The 20,223-nt window shown below is 41.2% G+C and overlaps 1 protein-coding gene across 2 annotated transcripts in view; it reads right to left on the bottom strand.

Annotated features, from left to right (window-relative positions):
• Window positions 1-664: 664 nt before the first annotated feature.
• The window catches only part of LRRC20 (leucine rich repeat containing 20), a 119,695-nt gene continuing 100,136 nt past the window's right edge, over window positions 665-20,223 (bottom strand). For both annotated transcript variants that reach the window (XM_087701800.1, XM_087701801.1), the window contains one exon: window positions 665-2,899. In XM_087701800.1, the coding sequence (XP_087557926.1) occupies window positions 2,754-2,899 (146 nt within the window). In that variant the 3' untranslated portion in view covers window positions 665-2,753. The remainder of the gene's footprint in view (window positions 2,900-20,223) is intronic.

Genomic DNA, 20,223 nt, shown 5'->3' with positions numbered 1-20,223 from the left:
CTGACCAGGGGTGAACAACTATGGCCCCTTTATGATGTGAGGATTTCAACTCCCCAAATTCCTGAGCCAGTCACAGATCGTAAAGGGCCATGTTTGCCCACTTCTGGAATTGACTATAGTATGCTTCTGAACAACCTTGCTGGACTGAGGCAAGATCCCAGGGGAAGTTGTCGTGTGTTGATTCTATGTTTCTCCTTGTGGATAGTTTTTACACAGTATATTTGAGGTGGGATTCAAAAATTTTAGCAACCGTTTCTCTGCCTGGTTGCTGGGTGGGCGTGGCCACTCGGCCTCCTGCACCATGGCAGAGGGGGTGTTTTTGCCCTCCCTGGGCTCTAGAGGCTTTCCTCGAGCCTCTGGGAGGGTGAAAATGGCCTCTCCCAGGCTCCAAAAGCCCTGCGGAGGCTGGAAATGGGCCCATTTCTGGACTTCCGAAACTCTTGCACAGGCCCTGCACTTAGCTGGTATCCAAAATGGGCTGTGTGGAGACTCCTGGGAGGGAAGGGGCAGGGTGGGCAGGGCCAGCCAGTCCTTGCAACTACCAGTTCGGCGAACTAGATGTAAAATTAGCATCCGGTTCACCCAAACCGATCCAACCCCACCCCTACTTCCATCTTTGAATCTGGTATTTCATTATCTGCACAAAATCACTCGGAGAAGCCACTTGATTTCAAAAACTCAAGTTCTTTATTGTCAAAACACGGGATTTTGTCAATCACATCCTGAAAGGGGGGAAAAAGGGAAAAGCAGGCAGAGAAGAGACATTTCTCAAGAATCTTTTCCCCACCTCCCAATAAACTACAACTAGCTTTACTATGCTGTAGCTACTTAAAATGAGGATTTCATGCAGGTTTTTTTTCTTAGATTTTTTTTTAAAGCAGCAAATAAACCCACGTTTTACTTTTATTAAAGGGTGCCTGGTTGTTCCATGGGCAAAGATTAAATACAGGTTTCCATTTAAATACACAACAGTTACACTGTTCACAAATCTAGAAGGGATGAGGAAATTGTAAAAGTGATTGTATCACTTGCAAAGTTCCAGTCCTTTTATTTTCTCAAATGGGAATCCTGGTGAAAACTATAATGGCGCTTTGACATTACTGTTCATATCTACCGTATAAAACCAATCTTCAGAATTTTGTTAAATTCAAAAGTTGAAATTATATTCCACCAGTCATTTCGTGTCTTTTTAATCTCCTTGCTAAATTTAGCAAGATTCCATTCAGGGTGCATTTTCTATTGTGGGAAAATGGGAGGGGGGATTGTAAGGAGTGAAATGCTATGCAGCCATAAGAAAATTCTTTCTAGAAAGCCAAGGTCATCTTTTGTCTTTGTACCTCTGAACCGACCAGAACTGGATGGGTGGAACTGCCAGCATAACAGTGGAAGATTGGATCATGTGATGGACTTGTGGGTGTGGGGGCAAGATCTTGAACTTTCAACTAGGTAGGGAAAACCGGGAAGCTTTCAGATTCGGGCTTTCCCAGATGTGCCAACATGGCTCTCTTAATAAATTGGAACTTTGAGCAATACTTTGCCTTGGACTCTGATTTACTTTTGGGTGCTATTTGGAACTCTGACACCAGGCTCAGAGAGCACCAAGGACCCCTCATTTCAACTCTGAGCTATTCTCCCTTATAGGCTTGCTTGGATTTTGAAGACTGGGATAGCTAAAATGCTTCATAAATAAAAGGTACAAAATCTACAAAATCACCTTTTTGATGTCACAGGCTACTGGAAGCACAAACCTTTGTAAATCAAATCACTGTCCCAGATTTAAATATTGGTTCATACAGCACAAAAATTATCAGAATAATTTACTTATGGGCAGATGATAATAGTTTTGTACTAGGATTAGATTTATATCCACATCTTTACAGAATCTCTTAGTTTATGTAGGCAAAGACCAGCTGGAACTGGTGGGTTGAGTCATCACTTTAGAGTTGTTATGTTCCCAGAAATGGTCAAAGTCTAACCCCTCTTAAATTCTGTTGGCACTTATCACCAATTAAGTACTGAACTTTAATTGACTAGATTCTTGTGTGTAGGCTTGAATAAATTTTCTGTGTTGCAACTTAATGTATGGTATTGATCTTTTGCCCCTGACAGGTTATATTTTATACCCCTGAGACCACATCAATCTTTTAGAGTATCTCTGACTCTGGATGTATATTTATCCTTTATATATTTGATTTGATTGTCCTTTGCTAGCACTGTAAGTAAAGAAACAAGTGCTCCTTGGTTTTCCTTGGGTACAAGTGGAGAAGATAAAACATGAAAGAATGGAATCTAAATTCACCCAAGTTGAAGACTGTTCTTTTTTCATGAACTTGCAAGCAATTTTCCAACCACAAATTGTTTTCCTCTTTTCTCAGCCATACAAGGTGCCCATCCACACCATCTAATCATCTCCTAGGCACACAGTTGGTCACTTTTGCTGTTCCTCTTTCTCTGTGGTTATGGCCTAGGCAGGCAGTGTCCTCCCTTCTCTCTTTTTCATCATTCAATGAAAAGGCCCCTCTCTAGTCACACATTTTCGATGGATCCGCAGTTTAGCAGATAATAGTTCTGGCTGCAACCTCCATCAGTTTGCAAAAGAAAAAAAATCACACTTTTTGCAACTCTGGAAGCTCATAAACCTAACACATGCAGAGCGATGCAGCTTAGGAGTGGCTTAGCTCAGCAAACGTGGCATTTCCTTTCTCTCTTTCACTGCAACCTCCTACAGCTGCAAATCCAGGTCAGACATGGCTTCAGACTTGGGGAACAGTTGGAGAGCTCAGAAGGTCAAACTTGATCAGTGGCTTGGCAATCACCCGAACCTCCTCATTTAACGGGTTGGATTTTAAGTTCACACACTGCAGAGACTCCATGGAAGCAAGTTTCTCAACAGGAACATCTGTAGGAAGAAGAAACGTACCGTCAAACACAATTACATCTACCAATGTTTCTTTTAAAATTTGAGAAATCAGTTAATGTTGCTAACCATCAGGATATATATTCAATATATTCAAAACATTAATTTGAAATACATAATTTGAACTATACCACTGTACGAGCCAAGGTGGTGCAGTGGTTAAATGCAGCACTGCAGGCTACTTCAGCTGACTGCAGTTCTGCAGTTCAGCTGTTTAAATCCCACCGGCTCAGGGTTGACTCAGCCTTCCATCCTTCCGAGGTGGGTAAAATGAGGACCAGGATTGTTGTTGGGGGCAATAGGCTGACTCTGTAAACCGCTTAGAGAGGGCTGAAAGCCCTATGAAGCGGTATATAAGTCTAACTGCTATTGCTATTGCTATATGGAGAAGGCCTGATGAAGGCGTCTTGGGCTGGGAAAGGCTCTTCCGTTACATCAGGGTATATCACTGCCAGTCCGCTATTCAGATCTAGGATATACCTTTGTCATCGTCATTGCCCCCCCACCCCCCACAAATACATTTAAGGACTGATTGCATATTCCCCTTTTAAATTTGCATCTGTACAGAGTTAGGGCAGGTGCAGCCACCCATAGATAGAAAGGGAAGCAGGAAAGCAATGACAGATTAAAGACAGTTTTGCTTTTGGCAGAGTTGATGACTATCATAGAACAAGGTGCCAACAAATGGATTGACACCTCAAAACTTCTCCCCATATAAAGGAAAGGATCTGGATCACCCGTGAGTGCTCTGTACAGTTCCTCCATGGAAAGAAACCATAAAATAGCAGTCTCCTACAGATTTGTATTATTACCTGATGTTGGGAAAGATTGAAGGCAAAAGCAAAAGGAAACAGCAGAGGATGAGATGAGATTTGGGCAAACCCTGGAAGATAGTGAAGGACCAAGGGCAGGGGTGGGATTCAGCCTGCTTGGGCAACCCGGATGCTAATTTTACATCTGGTTTACATCTGAACCAGTAGTTGCGAGGACAGGCTGGACCCGTCCACCCTGCCCCTCCCCTCCCAAGAGTCTCCACGTGGCCCATTTTGGATGCCAGGTAAGTGCAAGGCTCTGAGAGGGTGAAAAACAGACTCCTGGAAGTTCTGGAAGGCTGGAAATGGGCCTGTTTCCAGCCTCCGAAGGACCTCTGGAGCCTGGGGGAGGCCATTTTTGCCCTCCTGGGGGCTCAAAGAAAGCCTCCGGAACCTGGGAAGGGTGAAAACTATTGAAGACTGAGCTGATTGAAGAGACGTGGAAGGGCTGAGGTAACGAAGAACAGCTCTATTTAACAGAACCAGGTAACAGGTAACTATATACAGAATTCAGCACCTCGTCCTATTTGACAGCTATTTATACAGGAGCTGTCAAGCAGGGCGACCCATAGGAATGGTGTAAACAGCCTGCGCTCAGCCAGCCGCGCCTTAGCCAATCGGGCGCAGCTCAGCTGGAGCAGGCTGTCATTCGTAAGTCGAGGACTTACATTAGGATTTAACAAAAACGCCCCCCCCCCCCCGCATGGTGCAGGAGGCAGAGTATGTCCAGCATGGCTATGCATACCCGGTTGCTAAAATTTTTAAATCCGACTCCTGTCCAGGGGGCATGGTGTGCTATAATCCATGGGATCGCAAACAGTGGAACATGACTTGTGACTGAACAACAACAAGACAGGTTGGGTGCACTGGGAACTGAAGGACAGTCAACTTTGTCCAAGCTGCAGCTCAGAGGCTTCAAATGAAATTAACTTGTGGGACACTCTTTCAAGCGATTAAAGCCGAATTTTTAATGTGTTGTTGTTTCTAGTAGCTCTAAATGAATGTGTCTTGAATAAATTCAAATGATGCTTTAAATATTTGCTTACACATAAGCTATGGGACAAAGAAAAGTGTTTTTTTTTAAAAATAAGCTACTGTGTGAAAAGTAAAGAAGTATGAACCCGATTTACTTCATTAAAGTTAATATATACATGTTGTTATTTCTGGTAATTCTTAATGGAGTATTGCTGGTTAAGATTGAATGACAAGGCTTTATAATTTGTGTATAGGTAAGAGATAAGATGCAGTGCGATGCGATGCGGTGGCTCAGTGGCTAAGACGCTGCTGTGCTTGTCGATCAGAAAGATGGTTCAAATCTCTAGTGCTGCGTAATGGAGTGAGCTCCCGTTACTTGTCCCAACTTCTGCCAACCTAGCAGTTTGAAAGTATGTATAAAAATGCAAGTAGAAAATAGGAACCACCTTTGGTGGGAAGGTAACAGCGTTTCATGCACCAGCGGCATTTAGCCATGCGGGCTACAGATCATAGAGACATCTTCAGACAGGATTGGCTTTTCGGCTTTGAAACAGAACATGAGCACCGCCCCCTAGAGTCGGGAACGACTAGCACATATGTGTGGGGGGAACCTTAAGAGATAAGATATGTAATGAACAGATTTTCATCTTTGGTTGAACTTGAACCCAAGGTGCTTTTTCAAGAGGCAACTGGACTTTCTTTGTTTTTCCTTGAAGAGATTTCACTTCATTTCATTGCACATGCCCAGAGCATCCACGAATACTTCACGAACAGCAGTGACACACGGCATATGTGGCAGGGCATCCAAGCCAGCACTAACTTTATCTGGATCCCTTTCAGTCGGGTTTCAGGCCTGGTTACGGCGCGGAAACTGCTTTGGTCGCGCTGATCGATGATCTCTGGTGGGCCAGGGATAGAGGACATTCCTCTATCCTAGTGCTCCTTGACCTCTCAGCGGCCTTCGATACCATCAACCATGGTATCCTTCTGCAACGGTTGCGGAAGGTGGGAGTGGGAGGCACCGTTCTTCAGTGGTTCTCCTCCTACCTCTCGGACAGGTCGCAGTCGGTGTTGGTCGGAGGGCAGAGATCGACACCTAGGCCCCTCAATTATGGGGTGCCGCAGGGTTCGGTCCTATCCCCCCTCCTATTTAACACCTACATGAAGCTGCTGGGTGAGATCAAACGCCGGCACGGGATTAAATATCACCAATATGCGGACGATACACAGTTGTATCTGTCCGCCCCGTGCCAACTCAGTGAAGCGGTAGAAGTGATGTGCATCTTCCCCCCCCCCCCCTGAATATCAACATTTTTCAAAAATAGGAACGCTTTTGCTTAGGAAATGTGGAGGAATGGGTGAGAATTCTTTATTTTTATTTTTAGGGCAACCAATTAGAGAAAACCGCTATAAAAAAGGCGGGGAAACAAATAAATTTGTCAATTAAAATTAAATATCCTTGCATTTATACAAAGCTAAAATACTTGGCTTTTGCTCACTTTTGAAGAATGGCCTTTTAAGAATTCAATTGCAGTAAATATTGCCTGCCCCACTTTGGGCTTAGCAGTTTTATCAGGTCAGAGGACAAATTCTGAAAGGTTTCTTTATTCCCTCAAACTGGAAAATCATTTAAGGGCAGGATCATTCAAAGCTTTTTGTTGACCAGTGCAGATTTAAAAATTACAAAAAAAAAAGTTAAAGGAGTCAAGGGAAGTGACAGGTTATGGAAGGCCTTTTATTGCTGTTTCAGAAAAACACATATTAAGACAGAGGACTCTGGGGCAAACTATCCTTTAAAGCTGAAATAGGAAATCAGAAAGAACAAGCTGGAAACAGATTAGAGTTGTTTAGCAGGGGAGGAAATGTATGTCTCCCAAATTAAGAAAAGTCATAGCATGGCATAAATAGTAGAGGAACATATTATCTTTTTTCTCCTCCTCCTCCTCCTCCTCCTCCTCCTCCTCCTCCTCCTCCTCCTCCTCCTCCTCCTCCTCCTCCTCCTCCTCCTCCTCCTCCTCCTCCTCCTCCTTTCTTTCTTGTTCTTCTTCTTCCTCTTTTCCTCCTCCTTCTTTCATTCTTCATAAAAATGCATCTCTGTGTGTGTATGTTCCAGCAAAACTTTGGAATGCCTAGAGCAATTTCAACCAAACTTGGTACACAAATGACTAACTAAACAAATACCTGGGCAACACCAGGTTAACAGCTAGTATCTATCTAAAAAGGTTGCATCATGGCAATTGGACCAAAGCTTGTTTTCCATGAGACATTTCATTATTCAGACAACTAACTTCATTAGTCACAATAAAATATATATAGTTAGCACATTAGGGTTAGTACATTCCAATGACTTTCTGACTCTGTCCAACTAATTTTTTATTTTGACTGATGAAGTTACTTGAATTAGTAACAAAGCATCTCAGATTAACAAACTTTGGTCCAGTTGCCATGATTTTATCTTTTCAGGTACTTTGACGATTGAGCCTTCAATGACATAGAGAAACATGTCACATGTTTCTGTGGCTCCACGTCACTAGATATACAGTATAGTCCAGTCGCTATGATGTTGGAGGACAGTTTGAGGGACACAGATTTAAGTCCTCCTTGGCTATGAAAATTAATTTTCCCTTGGTTCAACCTTCCTCTCAAGGCTAGGTTAAGATTAGAATTTGGGGATAAAATTAGGATCTTGGGAAAAAGTTAGAATAAACATGTAATCAATTTCCCATGTCCTTTGAATGTGGTTGACTTAAGAGTGATTGATCCCCCTTTGCTAAAAAATGAGACTGAAAAAGAAAGATGCAAAATATGGGCTTTGCGTTCCACAAAGCTTTTTGTACTGATGGTGGTAAATTGCTCAACCTCAATTATTCCTACTCTACTGTCACTATTAGATTTTTTTTAGAGTTAGCTCCACTAGAGATACTCTTTGTCCTAAAATTTCAGCCAAATTTCAGGCAAACTTAATTCCCCATTCAGGTGGCCTTACAACCAGAATTTCCATTCCAACAATAAGACAACTCAATTCCAACAACTGGACAATCCAATTCTAACAATTCGACAATCTGCGGTCCAATCTAAGCATAGTACGCAAAATTATCTGCTACAATGTCTTACCTGTCAACGACTTCTTCAGCTTCAACCTCAAGTCTACATGGGCAAACAATCAATACAAACTCAAGGTAAACCGCTCCAAACTCGATTGCAGAAAATACGACTTCAGCAACAGAGTGGTCAACACCTGGAATGCTCTATCTGAATGTTACATCCCCAATCCCTCACAGCGTCAACCTTAAACTGTCTACCGTAGACCTCACCCCATTCCTAAGAGGTCCGTAAAGGAGGTATGCATAAGGCACCAGCGTGCCTACCATCCCTGTTCTACTGTTCCCATTTATTTGTAGTCATTTCCTTCGTTCATGTCCATGCTCATACTTACACCTGCTATCTTGTACATGTCTGACGAACTAATAAATAAATACATTTTTTAAAAGGCAGTTGTTAAGTGAGTTGTACCCAATTTTACAACTTGTTTTTGCTACAGCTGTTGAGCGAATCATTGCACTTGTTAAGGAAAACCTGCAGTCACTAAGCAGATCTGGCTTTCCCTCCCATGGTTGTGGGCCGGCTGCTGGACAGAGAGTCTTCTGGACAGAGAGTCTTTCAGCAGCCAGCCCACGACCATAGAGCGGCCACTGCTGGAAGACTCGGCCGCCAAGTTTTGGAGTTTAGAAGCCGGAGAAGAAGTTATGCTCAGAGAACGGCGGGGCAGAACAGGTGCTCCCGCAACCCCCTTCTCCAGCCGGGCAGAGCTCCATGCACTGACCTAGGGGGTACCCCGAATGTGCCAAGTTGCGGGAGCTGGGGAATGGGCAGAGCGCCACGTGCCTTGGCACCTTAGGGATACTCCCTAGGTCAGTGAATGGTGCTCTGCCTGGCTGGAGAGGGGGGTTACCAGGCGGCTGCTCATGAGTGTGGTCACCTCATGGCTGCTTCTCCCCTGAGGCTGTGCCCGGCTCTTCGGGAGCCAGTTTGCAAGGAAGCAGCTGCCCGGCAACTCCCCCCTCCAGACAGGCAGAATGCCACTCCCCAACTTACCAGTATCCCAAAAGTGCCAAGCAACATGAGCGCCTTTCCCCCCAGCTCCCATGGCTTGATGCATTTGGGATACCGCTAGGTCAGAGGGGAGGGTTGTCCAGGGAGCTTATTTTCGGGGATGGGCTTATATTTTTGCCCATGCGAAAAATGTGGTGTTAGTTTCAGGACAGGTCGTATTTTCAGGGAAACATGGTATGTCAGGAGCCAGCTGGGAAGGTCACAAGTGGCGATCACATGACCTGTAACCCTTGTAAATACATGCTGGTTGCCAAATGCTCAAATTTTGATCATGTGATCATAGGGATGCTGAGATAGTCATAGATGCAAGAACTGGTCATAGGTCAATGTTTCATTTTGAATGGTCACTAAATGAATGGTTATAGGTCAAGGATTACCTGTATATGATAAAGATGAGAGCACAATCTATTCTCCAAGATCTATTGCCTCCCTCTGAATATGTAATTGCCAACTTCCTTGTCTACTAATGAAAAAAAGTGTGTGTTGGAAAGCAATGGGTCCTCCAGGAGTTGCCATGCTAGAAAATGCTACAGACAATCTGAAAGAAATAAATTCAACTATCACTCTGGAGAATTCACTAATTTCTTGCACTACTTGGAGTATGAGATCTTCCTTGTTATGACACAGCCATATAATAATGCTAAAAGATAGATTTACAGTTTATGGGGGTGTCTATAAGAAGACAAGAAAACACAATGGATTATTTCTCATTAAAAACACTAAAAAGACTCAGATTTCTTGAGCTATATTCCTTATTTCAAGAAAAAAGTATTGAGATTATCCATTACTGCTATACAAATGTATGGAATAGACCAGATGCTTTAAATAACCCCACGAACCAAAAAAAAGCTGTACCTTGCTTGTCCATCTTAATCCCTAACATGTTAATCTAACCCCAAACACTTTGTGAGTAGGGTGGTGGTTAAGTGGTTAAGATGTTTGGCTTGTCAGCTGGGAAGCCATCAGCCCAGGTTTGAGACCCGAGCACCACATGACGGGGTGAGTTCCCCTCCTTGCCCCAGCTTCTGCCAACCTAGCAATTTGAAAGCATGCCAATGTGAGTAGATAAATAGGTACCACTTTGGTGGGAAGATAACAGCACTGTGTGATGCCATGCTGGCCACATGACTGCAGAAATGTCTTCTGAGAGCGCTGGCTCAATGGCCTTGAACTGGAGATGAGCATTGCCCACTATAAATGGCAACAACTAGCAGAGTAAAATCTGCAGGGACCTCTCTTTATCTCTCTCTCTCTGTTTACCAAACTCTTTGTATATACATTTTTAAAAAAATCAGTCACACTGGATTTGGTTTTAAAGGTAAAGGTTCCCCTCTCACATATGTGCTAGTCGTTCCCGACTCTAGTGGGCGATGCTCATCTCCGTTTCAAAGCCAAAGAGCCACCAATGTCTGAAGATGTCTCCGTGGTCATGTGGCTGGCATGACTAAACACATGGAAGGCACATGGAATGCTGTTACTTTCCCAACAAAGGTGGTTCCTATTTTTCTACTTGCATTTTTTACATGCTTTCGAACTGCTAGGTTGGCAGAAGCTGGGACAAGTAACAGGAGCTCACTTTGTTACGCAGCGCTAGGGATTCGAACTGCCAACCTTTCTGATCAACAAGCTCAGCCTCTTAGCCACCAAGCCACCACATCACATTGCACTGAATCTTATCTCTTATCTATACACAAATTATAGAGCCTTGCCATTCAATCTTAACCAGCAAAACTCCATTAAGAATTATCAGAAATAATATGTATATATTAACTTTAATGAAGTAAATCAGGTAATAATGCAAACCTGTAGGAGACTGCTATTTAATTGTTTATTTGCAGGGAGCAACTGCATAGAGCACATGGGTGATCCTAGCTCCTCTCCTTTATCTGGGGAGACGTTTTGAGGTGTCAATCAATCTGTTGGCCCCTTGTTCTATGACAGTCATCAACTCTGCCAAAAGGAAAGTTTTGTCAAGGTTCTGATGGATGCCCTAATTAAACCAGGAGCCTCGAGCCAAGTTTCAAAAGAAATCCAGTCATTTATTAGGAGCAACATGTCGGCAACTACCCAAGTAAAGTCAACTCTGCCCCACATAATTTACGGCCAAAGTATGACCCTGTTTCGCCTCTCCTCTCAGCCACCGCGTTCCTGAATATGGTCTTAGATCAATTAAAAAAACCTCTCTATCAGCTCAACCTACCAGAGTTATTGTTGTGGGAGGAGAAGAAATACAGGTAGACTTAGACTTACAAACATTCATTTAGTGAGCAAGCTACAGTGGCACTGAAAAAAACTGATTTAAGACTGTTTTTCACATTTACAGCAAGTAGCAACATCCCGGTGATCCTGTGATCAAAATTCACACCCCTCCTTAACTGCAGAGTTAAAACAGACCCGGCTTGCCTGAGGCCAAACACCCCCTGCTGCAAGAGGAATTAAACTCCATGCAATGAAAACAGATTGAATTACACAGTTATTCAAACAATGCCTGAAGGCTAACATCCTCATGATGCTCTCTTGTAGGAAACCGGTAGCCATGTGGAAATGGTAAGTTTGATTTTTTTTTTTTTGCCAAGTCTTTCAAAACTGGCCAAAACTATGAGAAATCGTGGATGGGTCTCACAAAAAACAAACAAAAAAACCCTTCTTCAATCAAATGGCTGAGGATGGCTTGGCCTAATACTCTTCTTATCCTTCTGCAGAAAGTTAGCACCCACCCCATTCTCCTAGGAGAATGAATTTTTTTGAGAAATATTTAAAAAGGCAGGATAAAATATTTCCCCTAAAAGAGGAATACAAATCTTAAGGGGGACAGAAACTCAGAATCCCAGTTCCCTGCCACCAAGCAGATACTAAGCTGAGGCCAGCTTTTAGAAATGCAGATTTAGTAATCCATTACTCCTGCAGCAAGGTTTAAACCAGGGGTCACCAAACTTGGAAACTTTAAGACTTGTGGATTTCAACTCCCAGAATTCTGGGAGCTGAAGCCCACAAGTCTTAAAATTTCCAAATTTGGAGACCCTTGGTCTAAATAAAGGTAGGGTTAGCCCTCACCCACAATAGGAATTGCCCAACAAAGCCCCTTCATTGCAATCAGCCAAACTTCAACCAAGCTTAGCTCAGATAAACTCATAGGATTTGTACATGGCACCATGGGAGTCTGACAACAGTCAATACAATACATGTTCTTGTACAGGAACAGGAAGTTCAAGTGCAAAGCCCAAGAGAAGGTATAAAAACTCCTCACTCTCAACTCCATGTGGTCAGCAGCTGCCCAGAACCATGTGTTTGGTGATTCTGCTTCATTATTAAACCATATTTCCAATCAGCCTCCATGTTTCCAGTATCATTCTCCTGGCTTGGAACTGAACCAGATGGATATTTCTCCCAACACTTCCAACCTAATCAATCTAGATTTCCCACTGCATGTTCTTTAACCTTCACATCGGACTGGCTTTATGGAGCCAGTCCAAGTTCTTTGGAGACATTTGACTTTTTAATATAAGAATAAAAATCCATATGGGTTATGAAGTCCATGAAAATTCATGCTATGCTAGAGCTGCAAGTACTTAAGGTGCCAAAATCCGCTTTTATTGTGTAGCTATAAATTAGTTCATTTACTTCTCAAGAAGGTGTGCTTTTAATGATATTTATTCAATCATAAGTTTTATAAACAATTTTAAAAATGAATGATTGAATGCCAATCTTTTTATTATGATTTCGTAAGTTATGGAAAATCTCTGTTGGTTTGCATTCTCTCCTCAGTTCATAAAAATGTATCACTAGAATAGAATTAGGTTGCTTTAGAGGTAAAACAAAATCAATAGGTTTTATTGCTTATTTCAATTTTTAGTCACCCAATCCTCTTCAGTACTGTATGTTCAGTTAATATCTGATTTTATTACAATTTTCCGGAACTCAAGAGAACACTTTTCAAAGCAAATCAAAATGACCCCAAAATGCTGGGATTAATATTCTGGGATTAACAGCATCAACTGCATCAAAATGAGCCATCTTTATTTGATTGTATAGTCCATAATGATTAATGATTCTTATTTGAATAAATAAAAGTATCTATATCTCTAAATTACTTGCTAGGAAAGGTCAATATAAATAAATTCCGTGATTGCTCTGTCACCTGCCCCTATAACCTGACAGGGATTAAATTTTCTTTTTCACACAGGAGAGATTTATATCCTAATTAACAATGTTTAGATACAGCAAAAAAGGGAAGATATATATTTCCTTCTTTCTAGTTCAGCTGATCCACGTGGTACAGCTGATTTCTGTGCCTCCGCTTTTCTACTTACGGGGCCGTCTTAGAAGGTAAGCAGCTGAGCTTCAAATTGTTTTATTTTGAACAATGCGTGCAAGCGTGCAGGTACATTCAAAGCGCACGGTCACAGAACCGGTTGTTAAACCAGTGGCAGCCCACCCCTGCCTAGTTAGCAAATTGCACAAATATGTAATGTGTGATCTCTGCTTCTCTGTATGGTAGTGGTTTCCCATATCGTTTGATTTATTAGTTTCATGCTAAGTAGCTCCTACAGCAGCCTCATAGTTAAAAAACCGAACATTAAAAAAAATAATGTTGTGAAAAGGTAGATGAACAGCTTTTATTCGTGTTTCATGTTCTACTTGGCTTGATCTAAGAAAAACATGAGGCTATCTAATTGTTCAATGGTACATTTTGCCTCCTTACAAATTTTTACTCACATCTCAATTATGATTTGGCAAGTTAATTATGAAAGGCCCAGTATCCAATATTATCACTATTTTTGACGTGGTTCAGGTTTCCAGAAAGCCACCAGACTAGCATGGTGTTCAGGAGGAATCCAAATGCTTGGAATTCTCCCGGGAAATTCTATTTGCAGAATGATAGGATTGACTATAGCTAATTCAGAATGTGACCCGTCAAAACCGTGGAGGACAAAATCGTGCTCGACGAAAGCGCGCATTTGATGTCATCAACGACGAAAAAAATTAAAAATTGAAATAAAAATAAAATTAAAGCAAGCCGATTCACATAAAGGTAAGGGTTAGGTTTAGGGTTAGGGTTAGGTTAAGGGTTAGGGTTAGGTTTAGAGCGTTAGGGTTATGTTTAGCGTTAGGTTAAGGGTTACCGTTAGGTTTAGCGTTAGGTTAAGGGTTATGTTTAGGCTTAGATTTAGGGTTAGGTTAAGGGTTAGGTTTAGGGTTAGGTTTAGGGTTAGTTTGGGGGGGGTTAGGGTAAGGTTTTTGCTTTATTTTTACATTTTTCGATCACAGCACAATGTTTTCGTCACGCTGTGATGACGTCAAATGCGCGCTTTCGTCGAGCGCAATTTTGTCCTCCGCGATTTTGTGGTGGAACCATTCAGAATAGCCTACAGCAGGTGGCAACACATAATCAACACTAATGCCAAAACCTAGTGACAGCATTCCAGCATAAATTCAGTTGTAGCTACCCAAAAATCTTGAAACAGCAAAGCTACCCGATAAGCTCCTTCATTGCAAAGTTATTCTAAGCAATCGGCTGACACTGCTTATCTTGTCTCTAGGTGGCGCAGTGGTTAGAGTGCAGTACTGCAGGCTACTTCTGCTGACTGCCGGCTAACTGCAATTTGGCAGTTAGAATCTCACCAGGCTCAAGGTTGACTCAGAACTTCCATCAGGGGTGGGTTCCGGATTGTTTGACTGCCGGTTCGCTCAGAAATGTGCTTTGGGCACGTCCTTGATGCGTGCTATGCACACATGCCCAGTAGTGAAAAAATAGCTCCTGCGCATGCACAGAAGCAGAAAACAAGATGGAGCTGCCATTGGCGCTGCCAATAGAACTGGTTCGGAGGCACAGACAGACGAGTTACTACCTACTCGGCTGAACCGGTCTGAATTGGTAGGAACCCACCTCTGCCTTCCATTCTTCTGAGGTGGGTAAAATGAGGACCTAGATCGTTGGGGGCAATATGCTGACTCTGTAAACTGCTTAGAGCGGGCTGTAAAGCATTGTGTATAACTCTAAGTGCTATTGCTATCTTCCTTGTAGTCTAAATCTAAAGTCTCTTTTTCTCATAAATTTTCTGGTTCAATAGATATCTTGTTTGTGTTTCTCAGTCTAGAAATTAGATGGGCATTGGGTGTTGACTTGCCTTGCTTTGAGAAACCAAAAGTGCTTTCCCAAAAGGCAACTGGACTTTCTTGGGGGTTTTCCCCTTGAAAATGTTTCACTTCTCATCCAAGTTCAGTTATGAACCAAATAAAGGATAAAGTTTCTTGGATGAGAAGTGAAATGTTTTCCAGGAAAACATAATAAAGAATTACAGGCAAAATATCCCTATTAAATGCAGACTATAAAATATTTGCTTCAATAATTGCCAAAAGATTAAAAAGATTTTTGATTGAGTTTATACATTCTGATCAAAATGGGTTTTTACCTAAAAGGCAAATTAGAAACAACATTAGAATAATTTTGGACCTGTTTTTCTCAACTTGACTTATTGAAGATGTGTGGACTTTCGCTCCCAGAATTCCTCAGCCACCAGAGGAAATTTTAGGAGTGGAAGTCCACACATTTTCATTTAGCCAAAATTGAGAATTACTGCCCTAGACATTCTCTTCCAACTGCAAGATTTCAAACTGTCAGAAAAATCACAGGACTTGAATAAATATCACACAAAAAGATAATGGCAAATCACTTCTATCCTGTGGTCAAGAAAATTTCATGGTTGTGTCCATGCAGTGACTATAACTGAAGCTCAGCTTGTGATTGACTTCAACTTACTGGCTTCTGAATAAACTTACATTTTGGGTTCCTTATTTGTGCAGAGGCTCCACACTACAGTTTCAAGCTCACCATGCGAAGGTAATATTCTTATTTTCTGAACCCAGATAGAAGAATGCAGGCTAGCCAACTGTAGCTCTATCTCTCCCCAATTATCTGGTTTTGAAAAGGAAGAGCTATTTCCTTAGTTTACATAATGGATTCAGAACCAATTGCTGTATATAATTCTTCTTCTTTAGCTACTGACAGATGCTGGTCCACTCAAGATGCATTATTTCATTTTAGCAGAGCAGTCTGTCAGAAGGGAGGATTTTTTATGGAAATCACAGTAAAAACAGCCTGTCATTTAGTAGGTCAGCATAATATTTGCTTAAGGCTACATATCTGCTTTGATTTTTAATGTTTAAGCCTGTATTACAAAGGGAAGTCCTTTCCATCTCTCTAACTACTGGCTATAAATTTGGTAGTCAGAAAAAAGAACTTAGTTCATTATAAAATGCAGTGCTTCTATGAACCGAGCCTGAATTTCCCCTTTATTCCCATAGAACTTGACAGCTGAGGACAAAAAAATACACTATTTTATGGCTTTGGTAATTGACCCAGATACTGTAAGTAATGAGGATGGTGCAGGCAAATACCGTATTTTTCAGAGTATAAGACGCACCAACATGGGTTTTTTTTGTTTTTTGTTTTAATTTTAATTGAACAAAAACACAAAAAAAAAGAATCATCCTTCACTACATCTTGTAGAAAGCGTTTCGATTGGTTACAGATAACTTTCATGCATTTCTTCCACAGTCATTACTTATGGTTCATATTTAAATCAAAAATCTTTGTATATCTTATTATTAATGTACCACAATTCTCATTTGACTACAATTATTTGAACATGCTTTTACCTCAAATCATTCATACTTAAGGACACAACCACATAATGACATTCATTAACTATTTCAAAAAATCCTCCAATAACATTACACCTTTATAACATATTTTAAATAAAGGTCAATAAATAAAGTTTTTAAACCTCCCCCCTTTTTTTCCAACTTACTGTTTAGAATTTATATCCAAGTTACTTTTGCCAATACCATAGCATGTATATCTTGTTGAACACTGGCCATTAACATTTCCTTGTTATTATTATAATTGGCTAAAAATCATTTACTATTTATGTCCCATCTCCGATCGTCAGACCCCCCCACAAAAAAACTTTACCACTTTATAACAAGATCTAAATAAAAATTTGTTAATAAAATTTTATAGGTCTTTTTCCCAAGTCACAATTTGCAATTTATATCCAAATTTCTTTTACTAGATTACCATACATGTATATATCATTAAGCTGTATCCATTATCATTTCCTTATTGTTATTATAGTTAATTAATTGTTAGTGAATAAACATTTGATAACAATCTAAAACAATCCAAGAGTTACAAAATTCCTACTTATTAATCACCAAAATCAACTAATTTTTTATTATCAACTTTCATTGTCAATCTGTATTTTTCCAGTAACAAAACAGTCTTATCTCTCTTGCCAATTGTGGTGTCAGTCTTCTTTTTATCTCCTTTATAAGGTTTTTATACACTTATTCTCTCTGCACTTTGTTGCTTGAAGGGTCTCTCAGATAATCTCATTGCCCACCAGTTGCTACTAAAATTAGCTTTTCTTTGCTTGTCAATCTTGCTTCTGAAAATTCTCGTCTTATGTCCATCATCATTAGTATTTTTTTTTTCTTCTGTGTCCTGGAATCTGGGGTAGGGCTCCAATTCATTGAATTCCCTTTTCCATATTCCCTTCTTTCCACTTACACCTATATTTGCTCCATTAATAAATTCATCTATTGTCTTATCTTTATCTTCTATATCTTCATTCTCCCCTTTAACTTTTGGGGCTCCAACCCCATTATCTTTTGCTGTGAGGAAGACTAGTCTTTCCAACTTCTTCTCAATTCTCCCATATCCTTCCAATAGATTTTGAATTCCAGCCAATACATATTGGAATTTTAAGGTTTCCTCATCTGAATATTGATCCATGTTTCCAAAACAGAAGACAGAAAAAAAAGGAAAAAAACTAATAGCGACTGCCACTCTAGCCTTCCAGGCCTCTTTTATTTTTTATTTTAGATTAACTTGAACACAAGTTCTTTTATGCACTTCAAAGGAGAAGTGTTCTGTTCCCCCCCCCCCTTTCTTTCCCCTGCCAAAATAGTTCTCAGAGGCACCTGTGAAAACAATTCGTGCCTTGGCTCTTTATCAGTTTCTGTAAACAAATTGTAAACCCTTCAGCTACAAAGTTAGTGAAGTCAAATAAGGAAAGAAAAGAGATACGTTGTTTCAAAAACCCCAGCCTCTGACCTCCGAGTGGCAGTGTGCTAATTTTTCACCTTCTAATATTTATCTCTGGCTTATAGGAAACGAAGTTCTTTAGATTTCTTTTAGTGAGATTTAATGACAAGTAATAGGAAGAATTGTTAAAATAAGAAGGAAGGTTTTAATCCAGAAGTCAAAAAATAAAGCAACAAAAAGCAGAAGAAAAAAATCAATCCGTTCACTTTAAGAGGAGAAATGAAAAACGTTGCAAGCACTTCAATCCACAAAGAATAGTTACAAAGAAAAAAAAACTTTCCACAGCAATCTAATTAGGGTTATTTTCGCCGCTCAGTTCTTTTGCTTAAGGATCTAATTTGGCTTTAAATAAACATTTCTTTGGGCAGTCTTTAGCAAAATAGAAAAAATACCTCACCAGATGGATTCACTTTCTCTTTTCACTTCCTTCCTTCTGGAGGTCCCAATTTCATCAGCCTGGGAGCTGCCTGCTTACAGCTGGCTTGAAGCACTTCCCTTGGGTCTATCAGGGACTTTGTGATGTCTCTAAGACCAGCAAAGCTTTGTCTTCCTGATCAACATCTCTACAGGACGGTTTAGGTCTCAATGGACCATCCAGCGGCAAAACTGTCAACGGCGGTCTTGGAATATTGAGATTGCACGTTGTGACATTGCGACGTGGCTCCTCCTTCTCCAGACGCACCAAGGTTTTGAAGAGGCAAATAAAAAAATGTTTTTGCACTCTGCAAACCTCCCAAAAATGGCCCGTTTTTCACGAACATGGGCCTGTTTTCCCCCCAAAAAGGCATGGATAGCCTTTAGGGGGCTTTCAGAGTGCTCCTGGGGGGGGGGGGCAAAAACGAGCAAAAAAATGGCCCGTTTTTCATTTTAAAAAAGGGAATGGATAGCCTTTAGGAAGCTTATAGAATGCTCCTGGAGGCTGAGGGAGGTTAAAATTAAGCAAAAAATGGGCCATTTTTTGCTCATTTCTGCCCTCCCCAGCCCCCAGGAGCTCTCTAAAAGCTTTCGAGAGTCTCTGCACAGCCATTTTGGTGAAGGGGGCAGGGTTTCGAGAGGCAAAAAATGCTGTATTCGGTGTATAAGACATTCAGCCTCTTTTTTGAGGGAAAAAGGTGCATCTTATACTCCGAAAAATATGGTATGCAGCGAGGAAAATCTTTGGGCTTATCAGGGCCCAAGCAGAATCAGTCCTGGTTGGCAGGGCTAAGCAAGGCTCTGGAGCTGAAAAGCAATATCTGATTTTGGTTGAAAGTCAATCACCTATTGGGATAGTCCAATTCTTGAAAAGGAAGCATATCGTTTATGGTGCACCTGAACAATGCTGAATGTGCACCCATGTGTGTTCCATCACATTTTCCCTTCTACTCCATATCACTACACAACCAAGTTAATTTTAGTATTTGGATGGGAGATTTCTAGGAAATTCCAGTATTGTAAATTTTCAAAAATGCTTAAAGAAAGGAATACCCTGTTTTCCTGAAAATAAGACCTCCCCTGATAATAAGCCCAATAGGGCTTTTGAGCGCATGCACTAAAATAAGCCCTCCTCCAAAAATAAGCCCTCCCCAAAAATATTGCAACACAGCAGCAGCCATGAGGTGACCACGCTTGCTGCCTCCTGCACCTCAAAAATAATAAGACCTCCCCAAAAAATAAGACCAAGCATTTATTTCAGGGGAATAAAAAAAAATAAGACCCTGTCTTTTTTTCAGGGAAACACGGCAGCAAATCACCTGTTTATTATACTCCAGAAATCATAGATAGTGGTGGAATCCAAACAGTTTAACAACTGGTTCGGTGAACCCACACTTCACTGCTCATGCATGCACAGTTTTGAGAAAAAGGACTTTCCACATTACTGCTGGGGCACATGACTCAGCTGAGAAGATAAAGGTGAGTGCCGTGGCAGGCGGGCAGGCAGGCCCACTTCACCATCGTAGCAAACCAGTTCGGTCCCAGCTGATGGTTGGAGCTACCGGTTCGTTCGAATAATTCCGAGCTGGTGGAATCTCACCCCTGAATAGGGATGTCTTTAGATAGTTTCCAAGAGCCCAATTAAATTGCAAGAAGTCTCCCTGCCCCCCCCCCCCACACACACTTTCATGGGGGAAGAGTCCTATTTGGAAAGCGGCAGTCACACGTTGCACTCAGAAGGACAACAAACAACTCAGAAATCCCTCTGCCAACTGATCAACATTCTTGCAACTAATTAATTTTGCCTAATGGGCTTTTCATTCTACATTGTTTATCTCAGCAAACATCCATTACATCAGGAGAATGAAAGGAATGAACATTTT

This window comes from Thamnophis sirtalis, unplaced genomic scaffold (genome assembly GCF_051295495.1).
Source record: "Thamnophis sirtalis isolate CommonGarterSnake01/CBP01778 unplaced genomic scaffold, rThaSir2_p1.2 scaffold_15, whole genome shotgun sequence".
In the NCBI taxonomy this organism is placed as follows: Eukaryota; Metazoa; Chordata; class Lepidosauria; order Squamata; family Natricidae; genus Thamnophis; species Thamnophis sirtalis.
The sequence above is the reverse complement of the archived record's forward strand: the minus strand, read 5'-3'. Positions and strand labels throughout refer to the sequence as shown.